Genomic DNA, 24,650 nt, shown 5'->3' with positions numbered 1-24,650 from the left:
TAAGATTAACCGTGTCATAAATTTACATTTACTTAAGCAAGATTTTGTATCTTAACCAATCATTTATATAATATTATCTTTTTTATTATTATTATTATTATTATCGTCACAAGAAATCATGAAATCAAAGGAAATCGATGAGACGGCAAACTTGAGTAATCAATTGTTTTCCTACTAGCTATACTTATTGTAAAACAATGTGCTTACCAGAATAACGTTATCCTAAGTAATTTAATCTCTTCCGCATCAAGATCCATGCATTTATTTCATTCTTAAGTTCAGAAAAGTTCAATAATCTCAAGATTTGGTAGAAATTTGATGCAGACCTTTTTTAACGCGATAGTATGTCCAGAAAACAAATGGTTCCTTGTTTTTCTACATTCCTTGTGTGTCGCGACGATCGCGATTGTTGCGCCTTTTCTAACCAAAACTATCAACTCTTTGTTCTCCGTTCATTAGAACCAATTACCGTGCTTAGCAAGCGGTAACTTTAAAAATCTGCCATTTTTGTTTTATGAACCGTCAAGTACGTTTTGATATTTGAAGCAAACCTGATTAGAAAATATGCAGCCAAGTCATTATGCCAAGGTTTATCATTCCGCGTTTCTATTTTTCCATGATTCATGTTATTAGGTAACAAAAGAAAATGAGAACGGAAAAGACAATAAGTGTCAACTTTTTTTATGATAATACGTATTCGGTTTTGAATTGTTCCTTAAGATGCTTAACAACCGTGACAAATCTTATGAATGTTGAACTCTGAAGCTAACCTCTCGTGTGGTAAACATCGTCGTTATTGTTCGTACCAGTAACATGGAAATATCAATCATTCTTTTCTTTTTTTTTTTTTTGTTTTTTTTTTTAAACTTTCAAGTTTGCTAATTAACTTCAGCAATATTAATACCTTTTTATAATTGAACGTATAGCCAGAGGTTATGAGAACGAAGAGTTGAAGGTTAGCGCGGTATCGAGCATACCTAATAATGACGCTCTGTAAGGAGGGTTTATATTAATTTTTTACTTTGTTTTATACGATATGAGATTAGTTTACCCTGACGAACAAGTTACTTGAAAGATATATTGTTAGAGAGTTCACAAAGCTTTACGATGGTTAGAAGACATCTAAAGGGTAGCTATTTTTTCGAATTTGCGTTGATACGTAGATAGAAGCCTATCTAGCATCGCGAGAAATGTTATCAGGCTCGGTGAGAAATTGCAGATTCTGCAAGTTTTTTGTACAACGAGCCAAGCGTTAAGCGGAGACGCTTAACGACAAAAGTGAATCTAAAGCTTTTGAACCCTGACACTTTCATCAGTCAAGTGGTCAATTAATTGTGATATTTATACTGTCGTATACCGCTATGTGGCCGATAACTGCTTAACCCACTATCGCACATCGGATTTCAACAAATAGAAAACACGTTTAATTAAGCGACAATTACATCGAGCAATTTTTAATGTTTTGCCGCATTTGTCTGTAACGGTTTTAGGGCTTGCATTCCAATCGAATGTTCCATTATACATATAAACATGTATATAAATATGTATTTTTTAATCTTAGGAGTCGTGCATAATGTCAAAATTTTTCGAAATATATTTTTTGTAGCAACTTTTTTTTTTCTATTTAAATATATTACGATTTCTACTTACAATTAGTACACACGAATTCTGCTCAATACCTACATCGAGTGCAATTAATTCTCACGTCGATTGATGGAGCAATTGCAATGGTTGAACTTTTTCCCCATGGATTGGACCGTGAATACTCGTTTTTTATAGAGTATATTTCGCGATAAAACAAGGAATATTGCTTGTCTACCCGATTCGTTGTGATTCATCGAAAGAACTGCTATCACGCCGCCATTATTTATGTCGTTCGCGATTCTCTTGATTTTCATTGGTCGCACGACATTTTCGAGTCACGTGCGATCGATACATCGAATTGATCGAGAACCTGCAGTAGAAAGGGCGCGAAAATTTATTTTTATTGTTCGTTACTGGAAATCTCTACCCCCATGAAAGTGTAAACAAGGAAAGAGGTTTTTAAATACATACGTATACGTATAAAGTCATAGGTTAAAATAATAAATTATCTTGGCGAATGATAATTGAATGGGAAGAAAATGAAAGGGAAAAACAGTTCAGAAATAGAGGAAGGAAATTATCGAGTGAAGTGCAGTTCTTAGAGGTTCTAAAAATAAAGCGGAAAGATTAAGAACGTTTCAATGAGAGGAAGCAAAACGTTTAACCAGGACAATATCGAGAAATCTCGGGAAGATTGCTTTGCGACGCTCAAAGGACGCTCTTTGAAATTGTCGTGGCGTGTTCTTAGATGCGATTAAAATTTACTATAAAACAGATACCTCCGTGTGCCGATTTAAATAAAAGGAAAAAAAATATATATATATATATTTCTAGAATCACCTTCGAGAAAATGAACGCAGTGAGTTTTCTTTTTACAGTGATTTGTGAGTTCGATTAAACATTTCGAGCGATAACAATGATACGCGTTTAATCCATTTATCAAATTTGTATCGGTTTCCGTTTCCACGTGAATCGAACGTTACCAAACGCGATTGCTAATGTCGATCTATCGATACACGGTTTACATATTGTGTTTCCTTACGTAACATCGCCCCGTTTTCTATCGCGTTTACTTTTTAGTTATAAATATAATATCTATCGAGCCGAGCAAACGAATAAAAGAAACGATATCCCTTTCTTTGTTTAGTGAAAATTTTTTCTAGTACTCAGAAAAATGTCTTCTATCAGAAAGTAAGAGATTAGAATGAGGAAGTAGAGAAAAAATAAAATTCCATTGATAGGTATTTCCGTAGCGAAGTCTCATAGAGGGCTTGGTTATAATGGCAAAGGTGTCGTAGGTTCAAATCCTGTTCCAGTCTTCGTTTCGTTTCCCTCAGATCTTCTACTCTGAAAATGAAAAAAAATTAAGTATATTAGAAAAGGTGGTAATTAAGAAATAAATAGGTCAGAAAAGAAAAAAGAAGAAGAGTGAAAATTACAATAAACTGGAGAAAAGATTTTTTATCGGACTGAATGTTAATAACGTCGATAGGAGTTAATAAAACAATCGGAAATTTGATTCCCACGGTTGAGAACGCCTCGCGTGTTCCATGTAAACCAAATCTAAAGGTAATAAAGCGATATCGGAAATTCGATTTATGGGCGTGTGCGCGACAATGTTCATATTATACTGAACTGCATTGTGCGGTATGTAGCATTCGTATAAGTGTATGTAGCAGTTACGTAAAATATTCAATAAACTTTCCTTTTTCTCAAGAAACGTTTTACGCTGTTAATCGATCTTATTGGTGACGTGTTTTAGATTAAGGAATTAATACGATACATAATAAACTGACTCATGCCGTGACTGTCTCGGAACGAATTCTTCAAAAGGAAAGTAGATAAAACGAATTTAGTCATCGAGTAAAGTGTAAGCGATGACTATCATAAAGATGAGTCTTCTTCATTTATCATTTTTCACTGTTTCACTGTTTCATGTTACATTTCCACGAAAGATTTTCTAAAGAAATGTCTTTTATCTCCTATTTCTTTGAAACAAAATGATTCCATAAGGTACGAAATAAAAAAGACATACGTACATATACATATATCGGCTGCGTATCGGTCATATCTGTCCGCATACGATTACGTGCTCACGCAAACGTCCACGGTATATACGATCAATCCGTACACGTAAGAACGAATCAAACCTCGAGTCTCGTTTACTATCATTACATAATTGAATACCGTCCTCGAGCTTACCTTGTTCGTTCGAGTAATAAGCATTGTCGTTTGGTGTATAGAACGTATAAAGTATCGGGCGAACACCTGAATGAACGTTCTTTCTTTCCCTTAATATTCGAAAACCTATGAAAGAATTAAAATTAATGTTAGTATGTATCATGCCCCTTGAAATTTTTGCACCAACTTTTACATGTTAATAATTTCACGTTGACATTTTCTAAAGTCTGAAATAATATAATTGTTAATTATACAAAGAAACATGCATTTATTAATACATATTTGACATTTTAGAAGATGTTCTATATCACGATGTTTGACGATCTTCCCCGAGACTCGCCGAAAAGTCTCGAGCGGTCTTTTCTTCCTTAGGCGCCTTGCACGAATGTATTAATATGCAAAAGCTTATTAAAATCTGAGGGAAACACTCCTGGGAAATTTTGCCTGTAAATGAAAGTGTTATATGACGGTGCATTTAAAAGGTAGCCTTGAACCGGACATCCGTTTGTTTATATTAACTGGAAACAGTCTTTCGATCCCGTTGCTAGAGGACAACGTACCGTGCGTACGATCTCAATGCGATTGCGAGCCGCAATACAAACTAAAATTTACTCGCGAGGCTTCAACGGTAATTGTACTATTACAATTCGTTCACGTCGTATGACTCATTCCGACATTGATGTACCAGTGACGAGCATTGATCCTTGAAACATTGCTATCAGTAAACTCGAACGCGTACCCTTCGTTGATATCGCAATTTCATTTTTCCTCTAACGTTTTTGTTTCGACTCGTTGCAATTCTCAAAACTCTTTGCTTATGCTTTCTTCTTATTCCACTTCACTTTCTTTTGACGAATAAAAAAATCGTCGAGCATGCGGAAATGATATGATGCAAAACGAAACAAAACGTGCACGTAAACGCATAACTTGAAGATAATACTAACAGAGTTGATTCACCTCTAATCTAATTGTAAGTCGAATCACTTTCTTTTTTCGGATCAAATTCTTAATTGTACTTGATTCACATTTTTCAAAGTATATATCAAATTAAAAGGTAGCAGAAATTTAAAATAAATCTCTATATTCACTGCTTAATCAACTGTGTTAAATGTTAAATGTTAAATGTTACTGAACTTGTCGTGTGGTACGCGTGCACGCGCATGCGCATGCGCACTAAAGTGTACGGCATTAAGGAAAGAGAGGACTAACATTCGTTTTTCTTTTTTTATTAATATCTTTTCACGTAATTAGCCATGTAATTGCGGCGCATACTGAAAATTAGTATTATTCGCGCATAATCAAGGAGGATCTAGAACTATTGGAAGTCGTTCGAATCTGCACCACAGCACGAACCATTATCAGGTATTATCAGTGATATGGAAATTTTTTTTTTCGATTATAATCTTCGGAAGATCTTTGTGCTATAATTTCTTTTTATTTACGATTATCGATGATTTTGCGTTTTTGATAATCGCTTGGATTGCTGCATAAATTCTAAGAATGAAACAAAGATAGGTATAATCTTTTCCTGTCTCTCTTCAAATTACATAATTGTCTTTTGAACAAAAAATTTGTATTTGTAAACATATTATATCATATAAAATAAGTAAAAAGATCATTATAATAGAACTGAAGCAGCAGACCAAGGGACTATTCACGAGTGTAATCAGAAATAGAAAAACGGTGTTTTGTAAACGATTAATCAACTAATATTTATTTAAGTAAGAACTGTCCTATAAATCGAACGCATTAAGATTCATTTGTCGATTTGATAGGACACTTTGATCAATTTGGGGCCTGTTTGCTTTGTCTGTGCTCCTCGCGTATCGCGGAAAATCTCATTAAAAAATCGACCAGTAGTTTGTAAGTGTGCGATCGAGGGTTAGGGGAGGTTATACTTAAGGGAGATTGAAAAGGTGGCCAAGCGGAAGTAACTGTGATCCGCTTAGATAGAATTTCCGCGCCTTATGTAATATACATATGTCATCATCGGTGCGCGTAGCCGCGTCCAATGGATCAACATTTACAAAAGCTCTAAATCCGTTTTGTTCAGTACCCGGTGGTGCGAAGGAACTCCTGATAATGATGCTGCTGGCAATAAACGTAACAAACAAACAAACAGACAAACGAGGAAAGAAGTTCGTTTCGAAACGTTCAGAAATTATACGTGTACCTACATCTGGATATCATAAATATAATTGAATAATATTATATATGTAGATAAGACACGTGTAAGCGTGAAACATCAAAAACTTACCGTTGCTTTTACTTGAATCAATATAATTCTTTTATCGTATGTATATGTTACGGTAAATGTGTTAATTTGATAAATGATTTATTAGATTTGATGCTTTTAAAGTAACATATACATACTTACATACTTACGATTAGTATATGAACGTTTCTTTGGGCGCCACCCGGTACATACTTAGATACGGACTCGTTATAGCCTACTAGTCATTTTATTCACATTCTAAGTTATTCCTACCATCCCGTGAACAAATTCCATCTTCCACGAAATCGAATGACGTGGCCTGGCGAGATTTAAACGATTCGTCGGCGATGCCTACTCAGTTATCGACTGCGAACAATTCAGACCCAGTTTGTAATTGAACACATCCGAGTCGATTGGGATTTAAACGCTTCACACGTTTCCTGCGTCTACGTTTTTCACGAGCAGCCAGCCTACTGAACACACGTTAAACAATCCGATTACAACGGTTCCGACTGCGTGAAACCGACGAGTCTACCGAATCCATTGTACTTTCGGCTTTATTTCGATGCACTTTGTTCGCACTGGGGAACTGCAACGAAAGCAATTGTGAAGATATTAAAACGAAAACAAATACCTATCCAAATTTTTTGATCTGACTGACTCGAAAAACCTGTTTCTCCTATTAAATCACTGACTTTTTCGTTGAAATTTGACTTGCGCGCAATCGACTTTTCTCGATTCGATCTTATTACCACCATTAAGAGGATTTCAAATCGTGGGCGTCCAGTCTCGTTAAACGTTCACGTTGAAAGACTTCTCTAAGCATTGTGTAATCATAGACATCGTTGCACACGGTGCGCTAATGTAGTTTCTACGTTCTCCCTTGAATTTCGCCGGTTGACAGATGTCGAAAGAAAGCGCGTATGTACCATTATTTTTTACTATCGGGTTGCGCGTTACTTTGTATTTGCGCATGCGTGTGCGCAGGCTTACACGCAACTAAAACTCTAGAACGCCATAAGTTTACCGGCTGTTTTGGAGCCAGCTGGAGGGTGAACAAAAAAGAGGTCTCATGAATATGGATTCGGTATTTCTCGAAGCCCCAGTCGATGGATGAGTCATCGATTCGTCGAATGGATGATCCGCATTTTTGCATCCTTTCGAATCTTGGCTTGATTTCGTTCTACGAATTTCGACGGCAACTGTGCCGTAAAGGTTCGATAGATTAACGAAACTAAACGATGAGTAATCGTAAAACAAGCCTTTCTATCATCGGATCATTCCGATAAGATGCTATGCGTTTTTAGATTATCTTTGACGTAAACACAACACAAGTGTTTATTATTCCAAAACTAAGAACTATTTTCAGTTCCTTTTAATACTGTGATACATTTCGGATTGTAATAAAACGAAGTAACCTGTTTCTCTTTCAATGCTTTTCTTTCCTTTCTTTCTTTCTTTCTTTCGAGAGTGATATATGCTTGGATACGTTCTTTTTGTTATATGGGTTGCGACGAGAAAATGGCACATTACAGGTTGTAAGAACACGGGAATGAATAGAATGCAATTGCGAGAGAATGGTACGTCACTAAAGGACGGTTTCGTTCGAAGCTACAGTAGTGAGATGGTTCGCCTTTACGTTGATTAACACTTTCGCTGCGATATACGAGCCACCGCGAGCTCGTATACATATCGACATTAGTCTTATCGTAATTTTTCACTTTTAATGGTAATTTGCTCTGCTTCGAGTGGCGTTATTTATTACTTAAGATAGTTTCAGATATAACGGCTATTATCGTAGGAACAGTAGTACACACGTATGTACACGCATACTACTTTGAACTGCGAATTTCTATTTTTAAATGAAAACGCACATCTTTCAAATGAGTGGAACAACAGAACCACCGTATTCGTAGCGAACGTGTTAAAAGAAGAGAACAACCGGCGAACCGTGATCATTAATATCGAAAGGAAATATATATGTACAAGGTGTTTATAAATCTGTCTCCTGTTTGAAATAACTGCTAAATTACAGATGTTACGAAAAATAATATAACAAAGTTTTCTTCTCTCATGCCGCCAATCGACTCGAAATGTACACAACGAAAGAAAGAAAATTCAAACGTGAACGTTTGAATGCTGCTGTGTTAAAGAACGAAGGAGCGATGAAAAATAGAAGACACTTGTTACTTACTTGTAGGTTTTACGCTTTATCGAATCAACGATCATTGTAATTTCTGTTCACGGGTGTACATACATACACATTTTGATCTCATCTTTGTTAGAGCGAGGAAATCGTGCAAAACTAAGTATTCACGAATGTTCCTTTCTTTTCTTTTCTATTGTACTACATAAACGCAACAGAGTTTCAACGTCCAGTCGGTCCTCTCTTGATTTCCAAACGTATTTCTTCCGTAGCGCTGTAAAATAACGAGTCTATGTATACATAGATAGATATAGCATTGCGTTGCTATTAGAGGTGTGTAATTCCGCGAGATTAATTCCTTAATTTCTTTACTGCCAAATAAAGCATTGAAACGATCGAATGTTGTACATTCTGTCGAGAATAATCGATAGTCTGTAATATTTGATAGCAATATGTGTATATCTACCGTTTGTTGGTGGAGCCTGAAACGTGAACGTACAAGGAAGTTGTGCGTGTATGTGTGAGAGAGTGTGCTCAACGCGTGGATGATCGCGTATGCGTGATATTTGTTAGATGTGTAACGTAAAACGGACGCTTCTCCGCTCCGTGTGCGTTCGCATCACTGACTTAGGCATCAGCGAATTATTTATAAACGAATTTATCGCTTCGCGTTGCTTTTCGATGACTGTTCAAGCACCTCCGGTTTTGTACACACGTGACTATACGCTATAAGAAAATGGACAATCTATGTGTCTCGCATCATTTTTCTAAACCTATCGAAAGTGTCTTCAAGCAGCATCATTTTAAAGCTGCATCTATCCTGTCGCTGTCAAATTGAAATTACACACAAGAAATTCGCGCATGCCTAATAAATAAAAAAGAAAGGAATTAAATTGTAGGGTACTGTTTTACCAACACGGACGTCCGTCAAAATTCAGCGCAAATTTTTTTTCTTTTCTTTTCTTTTCTTTTCTTTTTATCACGATCTTATTCTAAATCTTCGACACGCTGCTAAACGGTCGCGCGATTTTTATTTCATTGCGGAGGGATGGGATTAAAGAAACACAAACGGTTACATATACTTGTTTGGAAATTCTTGTGTCACGCGAAACATTGCCAATTATAGTTTATAATAATTTCATTCGATGCGTATTAGGCGGGTTCGAATTCAAGGTCGTATCATTTCACTGTGTTTGCTCGGTCATATATTGTGAAATGACGCTGGAGTCCGCCCGTGTTCAAAAGGTGATATATACATCATCAAATAATAATAATACGTTCAACTGTACATGTTTATTAAAGTACCTGAATGGAAACCATTATATCTTGTGTTTTCTCTTCGGCATCGAAAACGTATATCGTATTCTCGTGGCATGTAAACGACACCATCGTGTGTTATACTAGAGACTCCTCCCTTATTTTTGCCCGCGCGAATCCAACACTGTTTTACCATCGTCACTTTGTTCCTTTTTACTTCGATTTGCATCTATCTGAAGACTGACGTCAAGTGTCTGTCACAATAGTGAGCTAAGTTTTGTTTTAAAGGAAAAACCAGTGCTCGATAGACATATTTGTATTTTAAAAAGGTCAAGTGAAAGGAACGGACCGTTACGTGGAATCGGTGATTCCTGTTTCGGTTCTTCCTCCTTGATAAAATAATATTTTTTAAATGTTAACCTATGCAAATAGATGTATAACGCACGATCTCCGTCAAAAGGATGACGTGACTTTTTATTTTATTTATTTTCCTGCAAGCTGTCACGGATACGCGAAACAAAATAACACGACGCGACGGAAGGTGGAGTGATTTGAACGCGATATCCCATTCGATCCGTGGTCTTCTACAGAAAATGCACGACTGTTGGTATTTGTTGGGCACACAGGTGTCCTGTTACCCGTTAATTTTTTCATTGTCAAAAGAAAACAGTTTGTGTAAATTTTTCACATTGTCACGTTACACGACACACGTGTATATACATACATACGTAGTCGTGTACCTACTTGCAATCGGTAGATCATATTTCCGCTTTCAAATTGACAGCTTTTTATTTATGATTATGCTCATTAGAAAAAGAAGAAGTGTACGTTATCTGACGTGACGATTTTATCGATAGTGATATCAAGGACAAATTCAAGAACCTTGCACGTATTATCAATTTATTTTGAAAAAATAATTTATTGTTTCTTTGTGATTCACATGGTCAGTTCATCCCTACACGATTTTATCGACGGATAGTAGAAACGATGAAACTGTATCGCGGTTCATCAAAAATCAATTCCTTAACGAGTATCTCGTTGAAGATTTTTGTAATTTACGATGCGAACACTTCAGTGCACTCATCATTTCCCTTCTATCTTCCGCAAATGAGGTCGCAGGGAATTATTTAAAAATATCATGCAAGTCACGTTCATTCATTTTGGCAAATTACGTAATTCCCACAAAACCTGCTGTCCCCTAGATTTATCTCAAGGCCAGGGAATGATATTTAAAGAAAACGTTAGTGTAATTTACGAACGGCCAGCATCCGAGGGTTATTCAGAAGACCCCTTTAAGTGATGTTGGCGAACTCGTGCGTGCGAATTCTTGTGTCATAAGAGTTGTTACTAAGCAAGTGTCATAAATAATACCTACTACAGTTGAATAATTCATAAACATGAAAAATTCATGGTACTACTTGATTCGTTTCAATCGGTTAAGAATTAATAGAGGGGAGGAGTCTCCCACCAATTGGAGGAACCTAGGAAGATCCTTACCTAGAATCTCCTGTACTTTTTAACTAAGGGATACCTAAATTTTACGCAACCGTACCTATTTTGAGGTACCCAAGTACTCTACAGTGATGTGCTTGAATGCTCGGGTACCAGGTACTTAAGTAGCCGAGTGTTTGAGCGCTTGAGCCGAGTACCTAAGCATTCCAGGTAGCCGAATAAAAACTATCTAAATAAATCAAGTACCTGAAGTGTCTGAGATTGTGGGTCTCCACGAGGTGTGGAATATTCTTAACAAGTTTCCAGGTACTTGTTTAGAACGTTTATTTTCAAAATGAACAAGGGAACAAGCTCTCTCTGAGCAAGGTTCCTAGTTCTCTGTCCCTGAATACATGCGAAATCTGAACAGGAAGAACAATGCGTCATTCGGAGGCGTTCGAGGAACTTGTGAAAATTTCCACCTTGTTTCTCTGGATTTCTATCATAACGAGCGCATATTGAACGAAATATTAGCCGACGATAGGAACGATTCGCTTTAAAATCCGAAAGCGGAATTCATTAAATTTCTCCACGGCTGTTTCATTAAAGGTCAAACCGTTCGTACGCGAAGAGGAAGAAGAAGTTACAGAAGCTTTCGTTGAAGTCTAAGTTGAAAAGTTCACCCCCTGTCTGGACCGCGCCGTTTAGGAATATAAATTTGAAAAAGTAGCACAGGAAATTATTTTTTATCGGAAGCGCAGAGACAATTCTTGGTACACATTATCTCGTTTGCTTGGTTACATTTTGGTTCAAGCTATTTGTCAAAAACAGATAAGCTAACGAGGATGTTTGTACATCCGCTTTGGTGAAACGAAGCATGGTAAAGCTGATACGATTCAAAAGAACAGAATTTGCAAGTTTTATCAAACGGCACACGTCATATTGGAAACGCCTTCGTTATAATTACATATTCGTACACAGAGCTAAAAGTATAGAGTGAAATTCCTTTTTTGATTGAAGCCTATCAATTAAACGGAAGTATCTCTGGCCCCAAAAACTGTATGCAAATGGAGGATGAATAATGCATGACTGAAATGATTTCCGAAACGTTTTTGAATTAGCAGCCGTGCACATCAATGATCGATAGCAACGCGAGACGGGTTTTTAATATCACTAGGTCGGTGAAGTTTCGAGATCCGACCCGCTTTCAAGATTACGATTTTTCTTTTTTCCTTCTCTCTCTCTCTCTCTCTCTCTCTCTCTCTCTCTCTCTTTGTTACTTCATTACACGCGCATTGTGCCTACCAGCATCGAGTAAATCGTTAACAAGAGAGCACTTCGTGGTACGTCGCGTCTCTTCAACGCGAAATAGAGCTCAACTCACGGATGAATTCTCATTCGACGTTGTTAAACTGATTTTCGAAAATGAAACACCTTCGTGTCTCGCGTTGTTCACGCGATAATTACCATTCAAAGAAACTGGTAATTTCCGTCGCTTCGAATTAGAAACGACGATTAACTATCGGATATAGACTGAGCTTACGGAATAGTATTATCTTTATATACTAATTTCTCGTTGTTACTGTATTATTATAACAGTGTTGTAACAGTAAGTAGTAGGTACAGTAGAACCTCGATTATCCGAACTAATTCTATTTAGACTCCAGTATTTACTCGGCTGATCCATGTTCGGATAATCGAACGTTCTACTGTAATATAAAGCATTGCAAAGTATACAGTGCTTTCCTTTTTCAGAACATGAAGCTTTTGTGCTTAGAATAAAATAATTTATTTGTATTCTGCACGTAACAACATTTTTCTTTCCTTTATATAATTGGACACGCGGAAGAATACTTAATTGGAAGCGTGCTCGGAAGGTGAAAACTTAGACAGATACGAATCATTCGGCATTGATAAGTGGGGAGGAAAGAAACTGCAGCGTGTGTTTTTTCCCGTCATGTAATAACAAAAAGGGAAAAACCTAATCAGTATTGTTGTCTTAAAGACTCTAGACAAGAAAAGAATAATACTGTTATGTAAAAAAAAAAATATGGCTAAAATTAGATCAAGGAAAGAAACGAATAACATTTAAAAATAATTCAGTTTTGTGCAAACAGTGAACGGGGTCCATCTAGGATCCGTCAAGGAACCATTTGTATTTTAAAATATCGCTCAGTTGAATTTTAAAATAGTGTTTTTGGCGCTCACTGTAAAAATGTGGCGAAATTCTATTTTTAGCTTTCGCCGCTATAATATAGCTCGTTTTCTATTACAACGACGATATACTTATCTAAGAAATAACGAGTACCTATTTCGAGCTAGTTAATTATTTATCAATGTTGTAAAATAGGCGTAAATGTCTCGTTATCGTTGTTCGTGAAAACGACTGCCAAGTGATCATTATGATAGTCTCAATGTTTGTCGAGGTATGATAATAGAATCGCACTAAAAAATTGTACCAGAATTACCGTGACTATCATTAAGATTAATTCTTGCGTTAATACGGTTCACTAAAAATAAGTGCTTCTTAAATAATAACGTAACGCTAGATTGGAATAGTACACGAACAGATATACTTGTTTGCGAATGAGACTTACCGTGTTTTCATTGTTTTTACGATTAAGATGTGACTACTGAATTAAAAGAAAAAACAATTAATAGTATGCGTAATTATTACTTTTATGCATTTCAGATATATTACGATCTTTATGTTCAAATTTTTTCTAGAATACGTTCTGATAGATTGCTAAATTTTTTTGCAAAAGGTGGCAGCACCTGTTACATTCGCATAACGAGTTGTTATTTGAATTCCTAAGTCATTGACTATTATTTTTTATATATGTAAATTACTGTTTTTACAAATAAAATTTTTATGTGAAATTAAAGAAAATATTCTTTCTTTGTGATGTTTGTTTTGAGAACCACTGTTCATAAACAGAATCCGAATTTTCAATGCCATGAAGTTCGTGCAGAGTTTAGGGTGGTATAACGATTTCACGTCGAGTGCGCACGAACATTTACCACGATTACACGACGAGTTGTCAAGGGTAAAAATACTGCAGTACTGCTGCAAAACTTTTAGTTGGAACTTGAATGCGCATCGGAGATGCATCAGTCACATTGACGCTTTGAACGATGCAAAGACATTGACCTCCATCAACCCGTTTTTTTTCTACAGTATCGAGTATGTTAGGTTTCTCCTGGAAAAATGGCGATGCCCCTTTCCATAGGCTTTCCCGGCTTCCCGGCCCTCTCGTGTAAACTCATTTCCCTGATAAGCAATTTCCAGGGGCTACTTTCAAATGAATGACTTTACCGGCGGTAGAACAAAATGTCGTTCTTCCTAAACTACATGCAATGTAATTTCTCCTATTTCTAGCGTTTTCTTTACCGACTCATTATAATTCGATGACGCCTTTCAGTGAAATTAACCTCCTTATTCCACGATAGGTTAAATTTTTTTTAATCTTTCGTAAAATAAAGAAGAAAGAAAAGTGAATTATGCATCTTTACGAACAATTTCAAATATTTGAATTGTCCGAAATAATTTTTAGACAATTGAAATTGATGAAAGGTATTCGTAAACATAGTTAGTGCATCGGAATATTATCATCGTTGTTTCCAGTGCAATATCACTGTACCTATTTATATATATATATATATAAATACTTGTACGAAGAATTATTTTCTTCGTTAATCGCACAAGTACTCTGAAATTAGAGAAAGATGTTGACGCGGCATAATATAATCACAGAATCACCTCACGTTGAGGCTATACCGATTAATCTTGTTACCACCGAGGATGGTCGAACGCTTTTGGCAGTGACAGGTGAGTTATTTCCTCAACGAAACGATCAGAAGACATTTGGAGATTAATTTGCAACACGTTACAACATTTACAGAACATAAAGATGGTATGATGGAAATCGTTGCAACTCCAGTTACGCTCATCGGTCAAAACGGTTCACCAACTTCCTTGGTTGATGTAAAAAACTTTAATGAAAACTTTATACTGCACTCTGTAGGTTTAGGATTATTCTGTCCTTTTATTTATTTTCGAAGAGAACTTTTTCCTTAAGAGGTATGATTATTTCAGCCTATTTTTCAACTGAACATAGAAGATATCGTAGATGGGACAGATCTACAACAGCCTACAGAAAATGTTGAATCTGGTACTGCTACTGACGACAGATTAAAGTCACAAATGTCCATGGAAGCAAAGTGCAAGACAGAAACTAGTTGGGAATACCGATCTCCTTTGCAAAATGATTTAACAACAATTAACAAACAGGATGAAAGCTCTGTGCAAAAGTCAATAAACGATGGTGTCAAAAGAAATAGCCCTGGAAGACCTAAGAAAACTGCAACAGTTTCCTTACAAGTAATTTCACTGCTTATCTTTTACTATCAACATTATTCCATATACAATTATAATTGTAACTATTTGCATGACCTTCAAATATAATAGGGTACAGAATGTTTAAGATGCGACATATGCCATCAAGAATTTGTCAAACGGACTTTATATCGGAAACACATGGAAAATCATGCGGAAGAGAAACCGCATCGGTGTCCAAAATGCTCTGCATCGTTCAATGTACCGGTAATTGATAACGATTTTTTAATTCGTTGTTCAATTATCGTCTCTTAATACCTGATATCTTTGTGCCAGACCAATTTTACTCTTCATATGGCGACTCATAATACGGGCGAACCAAAGTGCCCAGAATGTGGGAAAAAATTTACAAGAATGGCTAGTTTAAAGTCTCATATGTTGCTACACGAAAAAGAAGAAAATTTGTTCTGTACAGAATGCGAAGACGCTTTTTCAACTAAAGTAGGTTTCCCCTTTTAGCGGTGAGTAAATGAAGAAACAGTTGTGTCAAGTAGAAAATAACAACATGTTTGTTGCTTGTAATTCACAGGCTCAATTGGATGCACATTTGAAACTTCACGGAGAAAAGTGGGCGACGGAAGAGGCGCGAAAGTGTAAGCTATGCAATAAACAATTTAGTCAACCGGCTTTGTACAGGCTTCATATTCGTGAACATTACAGGGTATGTAGCGGGTTGCACGTCTTAAAATTTATTTTCATTTGTTTTATCATTTGTTTTTTTCCCCCTATTTAGTTGCAGACTAAAGTGACAAAACAGACGAAAAAAGGAACGAAACATAAAACTGTATATAAATGTACGATATGCTTAAAGTCTTTCCAGAAACCGAGTCAATTAATGCGCCATATCAGAGTGCATACCGGTGAAAAACCTTTCAAAGTGAGTTCACGTTAATGTTGTACGTTGTTAATATTGATGCTCGTCGATCGACGTTCAATTTGATTTTCCTTCAATTTTGTAGTGTACCGTGTGCAGTCGTGCATTTACACAAAAAAGTTCGCTGCAGATTCATACGTGGCAGCACAATGGTATTCGGCCTCATGCTTGCGAACTTTGTAACGCAAAATTCAGTCAGAAAGGTACTTTTATAATTGCGATTACCGCTATACACTTTCTACGAACTCGTATATTCTTCGATTCGTTTTATTTTTCTAAACAAATCTGTACAACGTGTCACCACAGGTAATTTGAACGCTCATATAATGAGAGTTCACAATGTGCCAGAGGGAGAGCCAATATATGGATGTAACTATTGTTCGTGCATATTTAAAAAGCTTGGAAGTTTGAACGGCCATATGAAACGCATGCATGCCGATATAGACGAGGTAAATTCTTCGATTATTGTAAAATGCAATAAAACGATTGAAACAAACTGTATGGAATTTTTAGGAAGGAACCACTGCTGCTGCTGCTAGTGATGCTCATCCGGCCGATATCATGGAATCCGATATACGTGCGACCGTGGACAGTGTTATAACACAGTTGGCGTCTTTGGAAGCGAACACAGAAGAAATTGAAAAATCGTCAAATAGCAAAGCAAATTTGTCTTCGGAAGGAACTATGAAAAAGGATATATTACAAGAAGCACTGAAAAATAGTGGTCTCCCTAGTAAAAATAAAACCCTGAACGAAGGTATACGATGCAATTGAACATTACAAGAATACGTGAGGAAATTATCTTTAATTAGTACTGTCCTGCTTACGAAGTTTATTTGTCAAAGGTACGACGGAAACGAAAAAGCTTGGGGCGCGTACTAATTTTGTAACGTTATTGGATCGAGCGCCCGACGGTGGCACTAGGTAATTTGTTTCATATTTTTAAGAAAGAACCTAACTTGTATCTCATACAGTATTTTCCTTGTTTTTATAGAAAATATTTAACCATAAAACAGCGATGCGTAGGGAACATAAGGTGGTACGCGTGTACCTTTTGTCATAAGGAGTTTAAAAAGTCGTCAGATTTGATACGTCATCTTCGTGTACACACGCAGGAGAAACCTTTCAAGGTATGCGATTGTCAGGGAAAAAGAAATTTCTTCTATATACCTTTCTGTTGCAAGGCATTCACACTTTTTCTATACTTTCAGTGCACGCATTGTTATCGTTCGTTCGCTTTGAAGTCTACCATGATAGCACACGAACGAACTCATTCTGGTACGAAAAGATATGCTTGCGATTCTTGTGATAAAACATTTGCGTGTCATGGAAGTTTAGTTGGCCATACCAGGTGAGCGAGCCTTCGCGCTACATTTTTCTCCAGATTATATTGAATCGTTAATCCAAAGATGAATGTATTTTAATCACAGATTGCATGGAAAATCTAAAAACAATTGTAATAAAACAATTGTCGACGATGATAAGAACAGCGGTGTGCACACCAGAGAAAGTATCAGCGGTGTCTGTCAGTCTGTCAATCAGTCGAAAGTTCAAGCTAAGAATAAGTCAAAGTTATCACCCGAAGCGGAGAGCCTAGCACAGCAAGTAGTGTTACAAGAACCCTTGGTAATCAGTGATACGGGGAATAAAATTTGCGTCGCGCAAGTAGCATCAAAGGAAAAACGTGCTTACGATGCGTCTACCGATCCAGCTAGACCGCACAAATGTTTGGTCTGCCAAGCGGCATTCAGAAAAATCAGTCACTTGAAGCAACATCATCGTCGGCACACCGGTGAACGCCCTTACGAATGCACCAAATGCGACAGGTAGTGTTTCCTTACCGCGTTCGAATAAATATTCGGGATAAATATTTCATGTCCTTTCAGGAGATTCACATCGAACAGCGTGTTAAAATCACATTTACACACGCACGAAGATTGGAGACCGTACGGTTGTCCCATATGCGATGCGAAATTTTCTACGCAAAGTAGCATGAAAAGGCATTTAGTTACTCACAGTAACAAAAGACCATTCATGTGTCCGTACTGTCACAAGACTTTCAAGACTTACGTGAATTGTCGGAAGCATATGAAAATCCATAAACACGAATTGGCACAACGGGTATGATATATATGTATATATCTACTGAAGATTAAAAAATGGACACGACGACCACTGCAGATTACTATTGCATATGAACGTTCAATTATTTCTTCTATTCGTTTGTAGCAATTGGAGCAACAGAAACTTCAAATGCAGGAACAATCGACGGAGCAGATTTTCCGTGAAGATTCCAAAGAAATGAGAACTCTCGAATCGAGCTGTTCGCCCTCTGTTTCGAACGCTACCAGTACAAATGTCGTCACGACCGTCGCTGCCACTTCTGCTATTATTACAACGGCCGTTTCTACGTTTTCCGACAATCTTACGTCGTTTTCTCGTCTTGGCGCGGTTGAAATATCGTTTCAGCCACAACTCGGTACCGATTTTTCACAAACTTTCCCGGAGCAGGAGAAGACGAGACCAGTTTTATCAGGAAATTGCGACGCTTCGACGTTTATTAATCGTACGTTTCGAATTCCTCTGTTGTATAACTTATTTTCAAGAATCGTAACATTCTTATTTCAACTTACACCTTTGCCTTTTTTTTGTTTTAGACAACATATCGGAAACGGTAATGGCGAATCTTGAAAATACACAAATGTTACACGCTGATGAAACTGGTTCGGTTACATTGCCCCCCGTTTATTCCGGTGATCAAGCACTTACACCGGTACACCTATCACGAATAATGTAAATCATCCAACTGTGTTGCTTGAAATGTTGAAAATCTAATTTCTATTTATAGGAGAGTATACGAGAAATAGAAGAAACATTGAACCAGCAGTTTTTTAACATCGGAATGAACATTAATCTTGAAAATAGTCATTCGAGACATTCAAACAACGCGAATGCGAATGATTTTGATGGTGCAAAAGGCATAGAGGAAGAGCAACGAACGGTGCTGAACGTTATGTACGAAAACACTGACAATGATAATACCAGTAACAATAACAATAATGATAAAAAAGAGGAAGGGGATGACAGCAACGTAGAACCATCCGAGGAGCATGTATTTTCATCGCAATTGGATTCATTCGAGATGGATCATATTGCATTGCAAGTAAGATCAAAGTATCATTATTAATAAAAGGCATCTGTAATAATAAGCAAATGTATCGCAGAAACAATTTGACGAATAAGAGTTTTTTGTTCTTTTAGTCGGACACTGAAATTGATATCGGATTGGTTGCAAGCGATTCGACGAGTATGGTAAGTATACTCCCTAGAACTGCGAAAGAACATCGGCTGTCTGAGGATGCCCAGGACAGAGAAGAATCGGGAAAAACTAGTATTCAAACGGTAGTGTTCATTTCGCAAGAAAATCTTTCGAGAAAGGAAGATGCAACGACGGAATTGGAAGGAGTGAACGAAGACGCTATACGAAAACAATGTGTAATGAGTCCGATGCTATTGACGTAAGTTCTTTCTGTCTTACCGCGTATCTAACCATGTGATAACCGCTAAACGTAAAAGAATGATACGTGTCATTTGTGTGCGCAGAGAAGAGTTCGGAGGATCGGTACAACAAGAATCGATAAAGAATCAATCAGAAGTGAACGCGATGTCCTCCTGTACGAATAAAATATCACACGGTGAATCTTTGTTACAATGCCATATGTGTAGTCAACAAGGATTTACGGCAATCGGATTAAAGGTATTCTCTATTTAAATTATCTTATTACTCGTTGCCATTTCGGCTGGCGTGTTTCTAATACGATTCGTATCAAGTCCATACCGGGAAAACTTTATAAATATTTCACGTTTCCCTTGTTTCGTTTGATCTAAGGAACATTTAAAGACTCATCGTGGAACAAAGGAATATCAATGTACAGAGTGCTCTTCAAGATTTTGCACAAACGGTGGACTGAACAGACATTCGAAGATACATGTTGTTAAGCAGTAAGTAGATATTTTGTTAAACTCATTCGTGCGTTTTAGATCTATTCAATTATTGTAATTTCTCTAGGTCATGGAAGTGTTCGTCTTGTGAGAAATATTTCAGTAGCAGAACGCAGTTGCGATCGCATAGCAAAATTCATGAAATCTCGATTTGGAACGCAATGTCTACGGAGACTTCGGTTTCGTCAGATTTACAACCAGTTACGAATAACAGCGACCCGTGTTTAAACGATATCGCGATAGATCCAGACTCAGCTGTCTCTGAAAAGGTTCTGTTGGACACAATGGCGGAAAAGGCAGTGATGGATCAAATAGAAGTAAGTCAAGGAGAGTGTTCTCGATAGTATGACCAGAGGAGTAATAACTGTAATATTTTAGACTGTTTCAGGGGAGAAAAGGGAACGAAAAGAATACACGAATAAGTGTAAGTCTTGTCCGAAAACTTTTCGCAAGCCGAGTGATCTTATAAGGCACGTGCGTACACATACAGGAGAACGACCTTACAAGTGCGATTTCTGTAGCAAAAGCTTTGCCGTGAAATGTACTTTGGATTCGCATACGAAAGTTCATACCGGTAAGAAGACGTTCCGATGCCATGTTTGTAACAGTATGTTTGCGACCAAGGGCAGTCTAAAGGTTCACATGCGGTTACATACAGGTGAGTAATATGCATAAACGATTTGTAATAATAGATAAGAGTATTTGTTACAATTTGTTCGATTATATCAAGGTTCGAAGCCATTCAAATGTCCTGTATGCGACTCGAGATTTCGGACTTCGGGCCACAGAAAAGTACATTTATTGAAACACGCGCGGGAACATAAGGAGAGTCCAAAGAGGAAACAGAAACATCTAAAAGTTGCTGCCATAGCAGAAGTAGCGGCTGATTTAGAAAATCTTGGTAGAAATATAGAGAAAACGAGTAACTTCGAACTGAATCAACAGCAGCAACAATTGCCGCAGACAAAGGATTATCCTCGCTTGGATACAATTAGCGTCGAGGCAGCTGCAACCTGTTTAACTGATCAAATCAACTTTGATACCGATACCGATGCGGCTATCGTATCGAACAATAATCCAACAATGGCAGCGAGCGAAGGAAATCAGCAGTTAGTTACTAATCTACATTTTCTTTTAACGAACGGACTGGTGACTATTCAAACCGAGGAATCGTTATTGTCGCAATCGACGTCGGTTAATAACGTGTCCTACAATCGTTCGACTATGACGTCCGATTCCGTGTGTATACCGACCCTCTGTATTTCATCCGGTACCAGCAACAACGATCATGCCAAGGAAGATATTCATACAGCACAATTACCGTCGTCGTCGTCGTCGCATCAACAGAAATCTAACAACTGTCTGTTAACGGTTGCAACTTCGACGATGCAAATGGAGCAACCATTGTCAAAAGTGTTTGCCGATAAAACTTTACCGACAACAACTAAAACGTTAACCAAAGGAAACTCGGCCAGAAAAGAGTGTGACATTTGTGGAAAGACATTTACGAAGCCTTATCAGGTTGAAAGGCATAAGAGGATTCATACGGGTGATCGACCGTACAAGTGCGATTTGTGTACAAAATCATTCGCTCAAAAATCTACTCTACAAATGCATCAGAAACATCACACGGGGGATCGTCCGTACGCCTGTCCGTACTGCGAATATTCTTTCACACAGAAAGGCAACTTGCGAACACACGTGAGACGGGTACATCAGTTGGATACGATCAATGCGAAGAAATTGAAGCGCGGGCGTCAATATTTTCTACCTAAATCAATTCAAGACAGCGTACTTGAAACAAAGACTTTGAATTTAGATGATATACCATTCGTTGAATTCCTTAAATAGGATGTACAAATTTCACCTCCTATCGATTTTGTTTTATTAATGAAATTTATTCCAACTACTCGAAACCCGATATACTGTATGTACACAATATACTCTACGTTCTTCCAATGTGTTTTACGACAGTCAACGTTCAACCGTTAGTTTTGTGTTATCCTGAACAAAACGAACGAAATAATCCATCGTGTTTGATGTATAGAACACGTTTACTCTGTTTATATGATATATAGTGAAAATAAAATTTTTAAGACATATTACCATTGTTTTTACTTTCACCCGATCATACCATCAATGTTTATAGTTGCATTTCGTTTCACTCGTTGGACAACCGTTCGGATGATTTTCATGAAACCAACAGGGCTTGGTTTTCTTTCGTGGCGTCGAAAAGTTCCTTTTCTTTGATCGTCCGCCATCATCCTGTTCCGCTCCGGGTATTCTAAACTGAACTTTTCCTTTTGCTACGCAAAAAATATGACTATGATTTCTCAGTAAAGTTTGCAAACCACCGCATTCTTTTCGTAGACTTAGCATCGTTTCTTTCGGTATCGAATTTGCGATTTCGCATAACTCCAGGCATCGACCCGCGTTCCAAGTTCTTCTCTGCGTTTCATCCACCGATACGATACGACCTTTGTAAAGTAGCTGATTCGCGACGGTATCAACAATATTCTTGATTAATGTTTTATCTAATTGCGTGCAGTTTCTTACTTTTTCTACAGTGTCTCTCGGTTTAAAGTCACACGTCCATTCACCAACATCATCCTCTTTCTGCTTTTTAGTTTGCATCAGTGTCGTCTTCGCGCTTATTATTCGTTGAATGCGTTCTTCTCTCGTTTTTCTCTCTTCCTCTACCCTTTTCCAACCGATCAAACAGATACGTTTAGTAGATGGGATTCTTAATTTGTCGAGATGCGTCTCGAAACCACATTCGTTGCTTAGATTTTTAATATATTCAATGTATTCTGAGTACTGACTTTTCGAAGCGCAACATCTCTGATACTTGGTGCCGTTCAGTTCGTACGGACAACAAGGTAATAAAAAGAAACGACAGTCGGCAGAACTTCGCGCTGCGATTACAGGGATCCATGGTGTCAATTCGTCCGAATGATTTCCAATGATCCAATCGACTCCTGTGTACACCGTCGTGGAGGACGGAATCACGGTACAAACCTGTGCAACAAAATTCAATCATTACACATATATTCTTGGTGTTGGAATTTTCGTGTTAGTTAGAGTTAAATAAATCGATGCACCTGCAATGGTGTTTCAGACGGATACAAATCCCAAATTTTCCTCCGTCGTAAATCGATCCCCAGTCCGCGATAACCCTCATTGAATAAAATATACACGAGTAAACCGTTGCCACATCCTAGATCGAGGAACGATTGTAAATCACTCGTTCCTTTCTCTGTCCTCTCTTTCTCCCAAAGCAACAACAGATAGGTAGCTATAGCGATATCTTCGTAAACGAATTTCAGCGGATCTGTATTTTCCGGCCAATTGTTTATTAATTTCATACCGTGCTTCTCTTTCAATTTACAATACAATCTGGCATATTTTTCAGTCGATACGAAATTTAACGAAGACAGTGTCGACGCGGTTCTCGATTCGTTTCTCATCCACCTCAATATACATGGAAAGAGCTTCTTCTCTAACCATTCTATACTCGACTGTTCGTGTATAACGTTTTGTAATTTGTACACACCAAGGGACGTAAACTTATCCGCTTCTTGTTGTATCATGTACGCCATTCTAGGCCCAAGGGATCGTTTGTCCGTAACGAAAGGTTTATGAATATTTATGATACAATTTTTCTGTTTTTCCAACAGCAGAAACTCGATACCAGCAGAAAATATATGAGGCATACGTGGCAACTGTTTTGTCATGTATAATCGAATGTTCCTGTTACGCTGTGTATTGGACGATTCGTCAGAGATACGCAATACGTTTAACAATTTTGCGCTATTGATATCGTCTCTCTGATCTTCTGTCGTTACCATTGAAATATCTAAAGCGTCGATACGTTTAAAAAATTCCAAAATATCGCAACTAACTTCGATATCCAATATTTCACTCGAAGCAAGAATCTTACGGTTCACAATCTGAGGATTATGCAACCAAATATTCACTGCTTTACAAAACTGGGAAGCATTAGCTCCAGATTCTTGGCTTACTATGGTTGTGAAATCCATTGTTTAAGTATAATACTCCAAAACTTTTTCTTGACTAAGAAAATCAAAAATAATTATGTAATTTGTCTACTTAACGAGAAATTAACTACCTTATTAAAACTGTTACTTTTCAAGCGTTTTTTCTGCTTCCATTTTAGTATACTGAAAAAAAAGTTAACAAACTGTTAGAATATATAAAGATGTATACGTATAACCTTGTGTGTATACTGTATACATAAAAAATATATGTATACCGCAGTTCACCAGAGTCCATAACTGCGACGCGCAGATTGGAAGATGGTGGGGGAACGCAGCGAGCTCTCTGCTAATCGCTTTCCACTTCGTTCGGGAGTATCGCCAATCAGGGCGAAGATGCGTACTGGAGATGCGCAAAGAACGAAAACTGGTCTTTTCGCAGTTATGGACTCTGGTGAACTGCGGTATACATATAACCTTATTTATGATCCATTCTGCATCGTGTACTGCCTTTTCCATAATTTGTCGTACCCGTTCTTTGTCTGGCTCAATCAAGTGTTGTTTAAAAC

The 24,650-nt window shown here is 37.4% G+C and overlaps 2 protein-coding genes across 14 annotated transcripts; one reads left to right on the top strand and one right to left on the bottom strand.

The window, feature by feature from the left end:
• Positions 1–71: 71 nt before the first annotated feature.
• LOC117610197 (putative tRNA (uracil-O(2)-)-methyltransferase) lies at positions 72–24,650 on the bottom strand. Of its 13 annotated transcripts, none has more exons than XM_034337280.2 (6): positions 24,559–24,650; positions 24,233–24,267; positions 23,188–24,160; positions 9,432–23,104; positions 6,151–8,400; positions 72–3,891 (listed from the first exon to the last, which is right to left on the bottom strand). In XM_034337280.2, exons 3-4 carry the CDS (start codon positions 24,124–24,126, stop codon positions 22,223–22,225), a joined length of 1,821 nt encoding a protein of 606 aa, XP_034193171.2. In that variant the 5' UTR covers positions 24,127–24,160; positions 24,233–24,267; positions 24,559–24,650; the 3' UTR covers positions 72–3,891; positions 6,151–8,400; positions 9,432–22,222. The 13 variants fall into 13 exon arrangements, with proteins under 13 accessions (XP_034193171.2, XP_034193172.2, XP_034193173.2 ...); XM_034337281.2 differs by having other exon boundaries at positions 24,216–24,267; positions 24,559–24,616; XM_034337282.2 differs by lacking the exon at positions 24,559–24,650 and adding an exon at positions 24,360–24,536 and having other exon boundaries at positions 9,432–22,392; positions 22,643–23,104; positions 23,188–24,267.
• Positions 14,505–22,775, top strand: LOC117610192 (uncharacterized). Its single transcript, XM_034337271.2, has 24 exons — positions 14,505–14,643; positions 14,717–14,835; positions 14,911–15,195; positions 15,283–15,417; positions 15,487–15,651; positions 15,740–15,871; positions 15,944–16,087; positions 16,170–16,287; positions 16,391–16,533; positions 16,598–16,841; positions 16,930–17,008; positions 17,079–17,214; positions 17,296–17,435; positions 17,515–17,910; positions 17,971–18,205; positions 18,314–18,650; positions 18,742–18,857; positions 18,933–19,247; positions 19,346–19,602; positions 19,688–19,841; positions 19,974–20,086; positions 20,154–20,403; positions 20,465–20,744; positions 20,817–22,775. Exons 1-24 carry the CDS (start codon positions 14,541–14,543, stop codon positions 21,935–21,937), a joined length of 5,517 nt encoding a protein of 1,838 aa, XP_034193162.2. The 5' UTR covers positions 14,505–14,540; the 3' UTR covers positions 21,938–22,775.

The sequence above is a fragment of the Osmia lignaria genome, chromosome 13 (genome assembly GCF_051020975.1).
Source record: "Osmia lignaria lignaria isolate PbOS001 chromosome 13, iyOsmLign1, whole genome shotgun sequence".
Lineage (NCBI taxonomy): Eukaryota > Metazoa > Arthropoda > Insecta > Hymenoptera > Megachilidae > Osmia > Osmia lignaria.
Note: the sequence above shows the minus strand (reverse complement) of the source record. Positions and strands in the feature narration are given on the sequence as shown.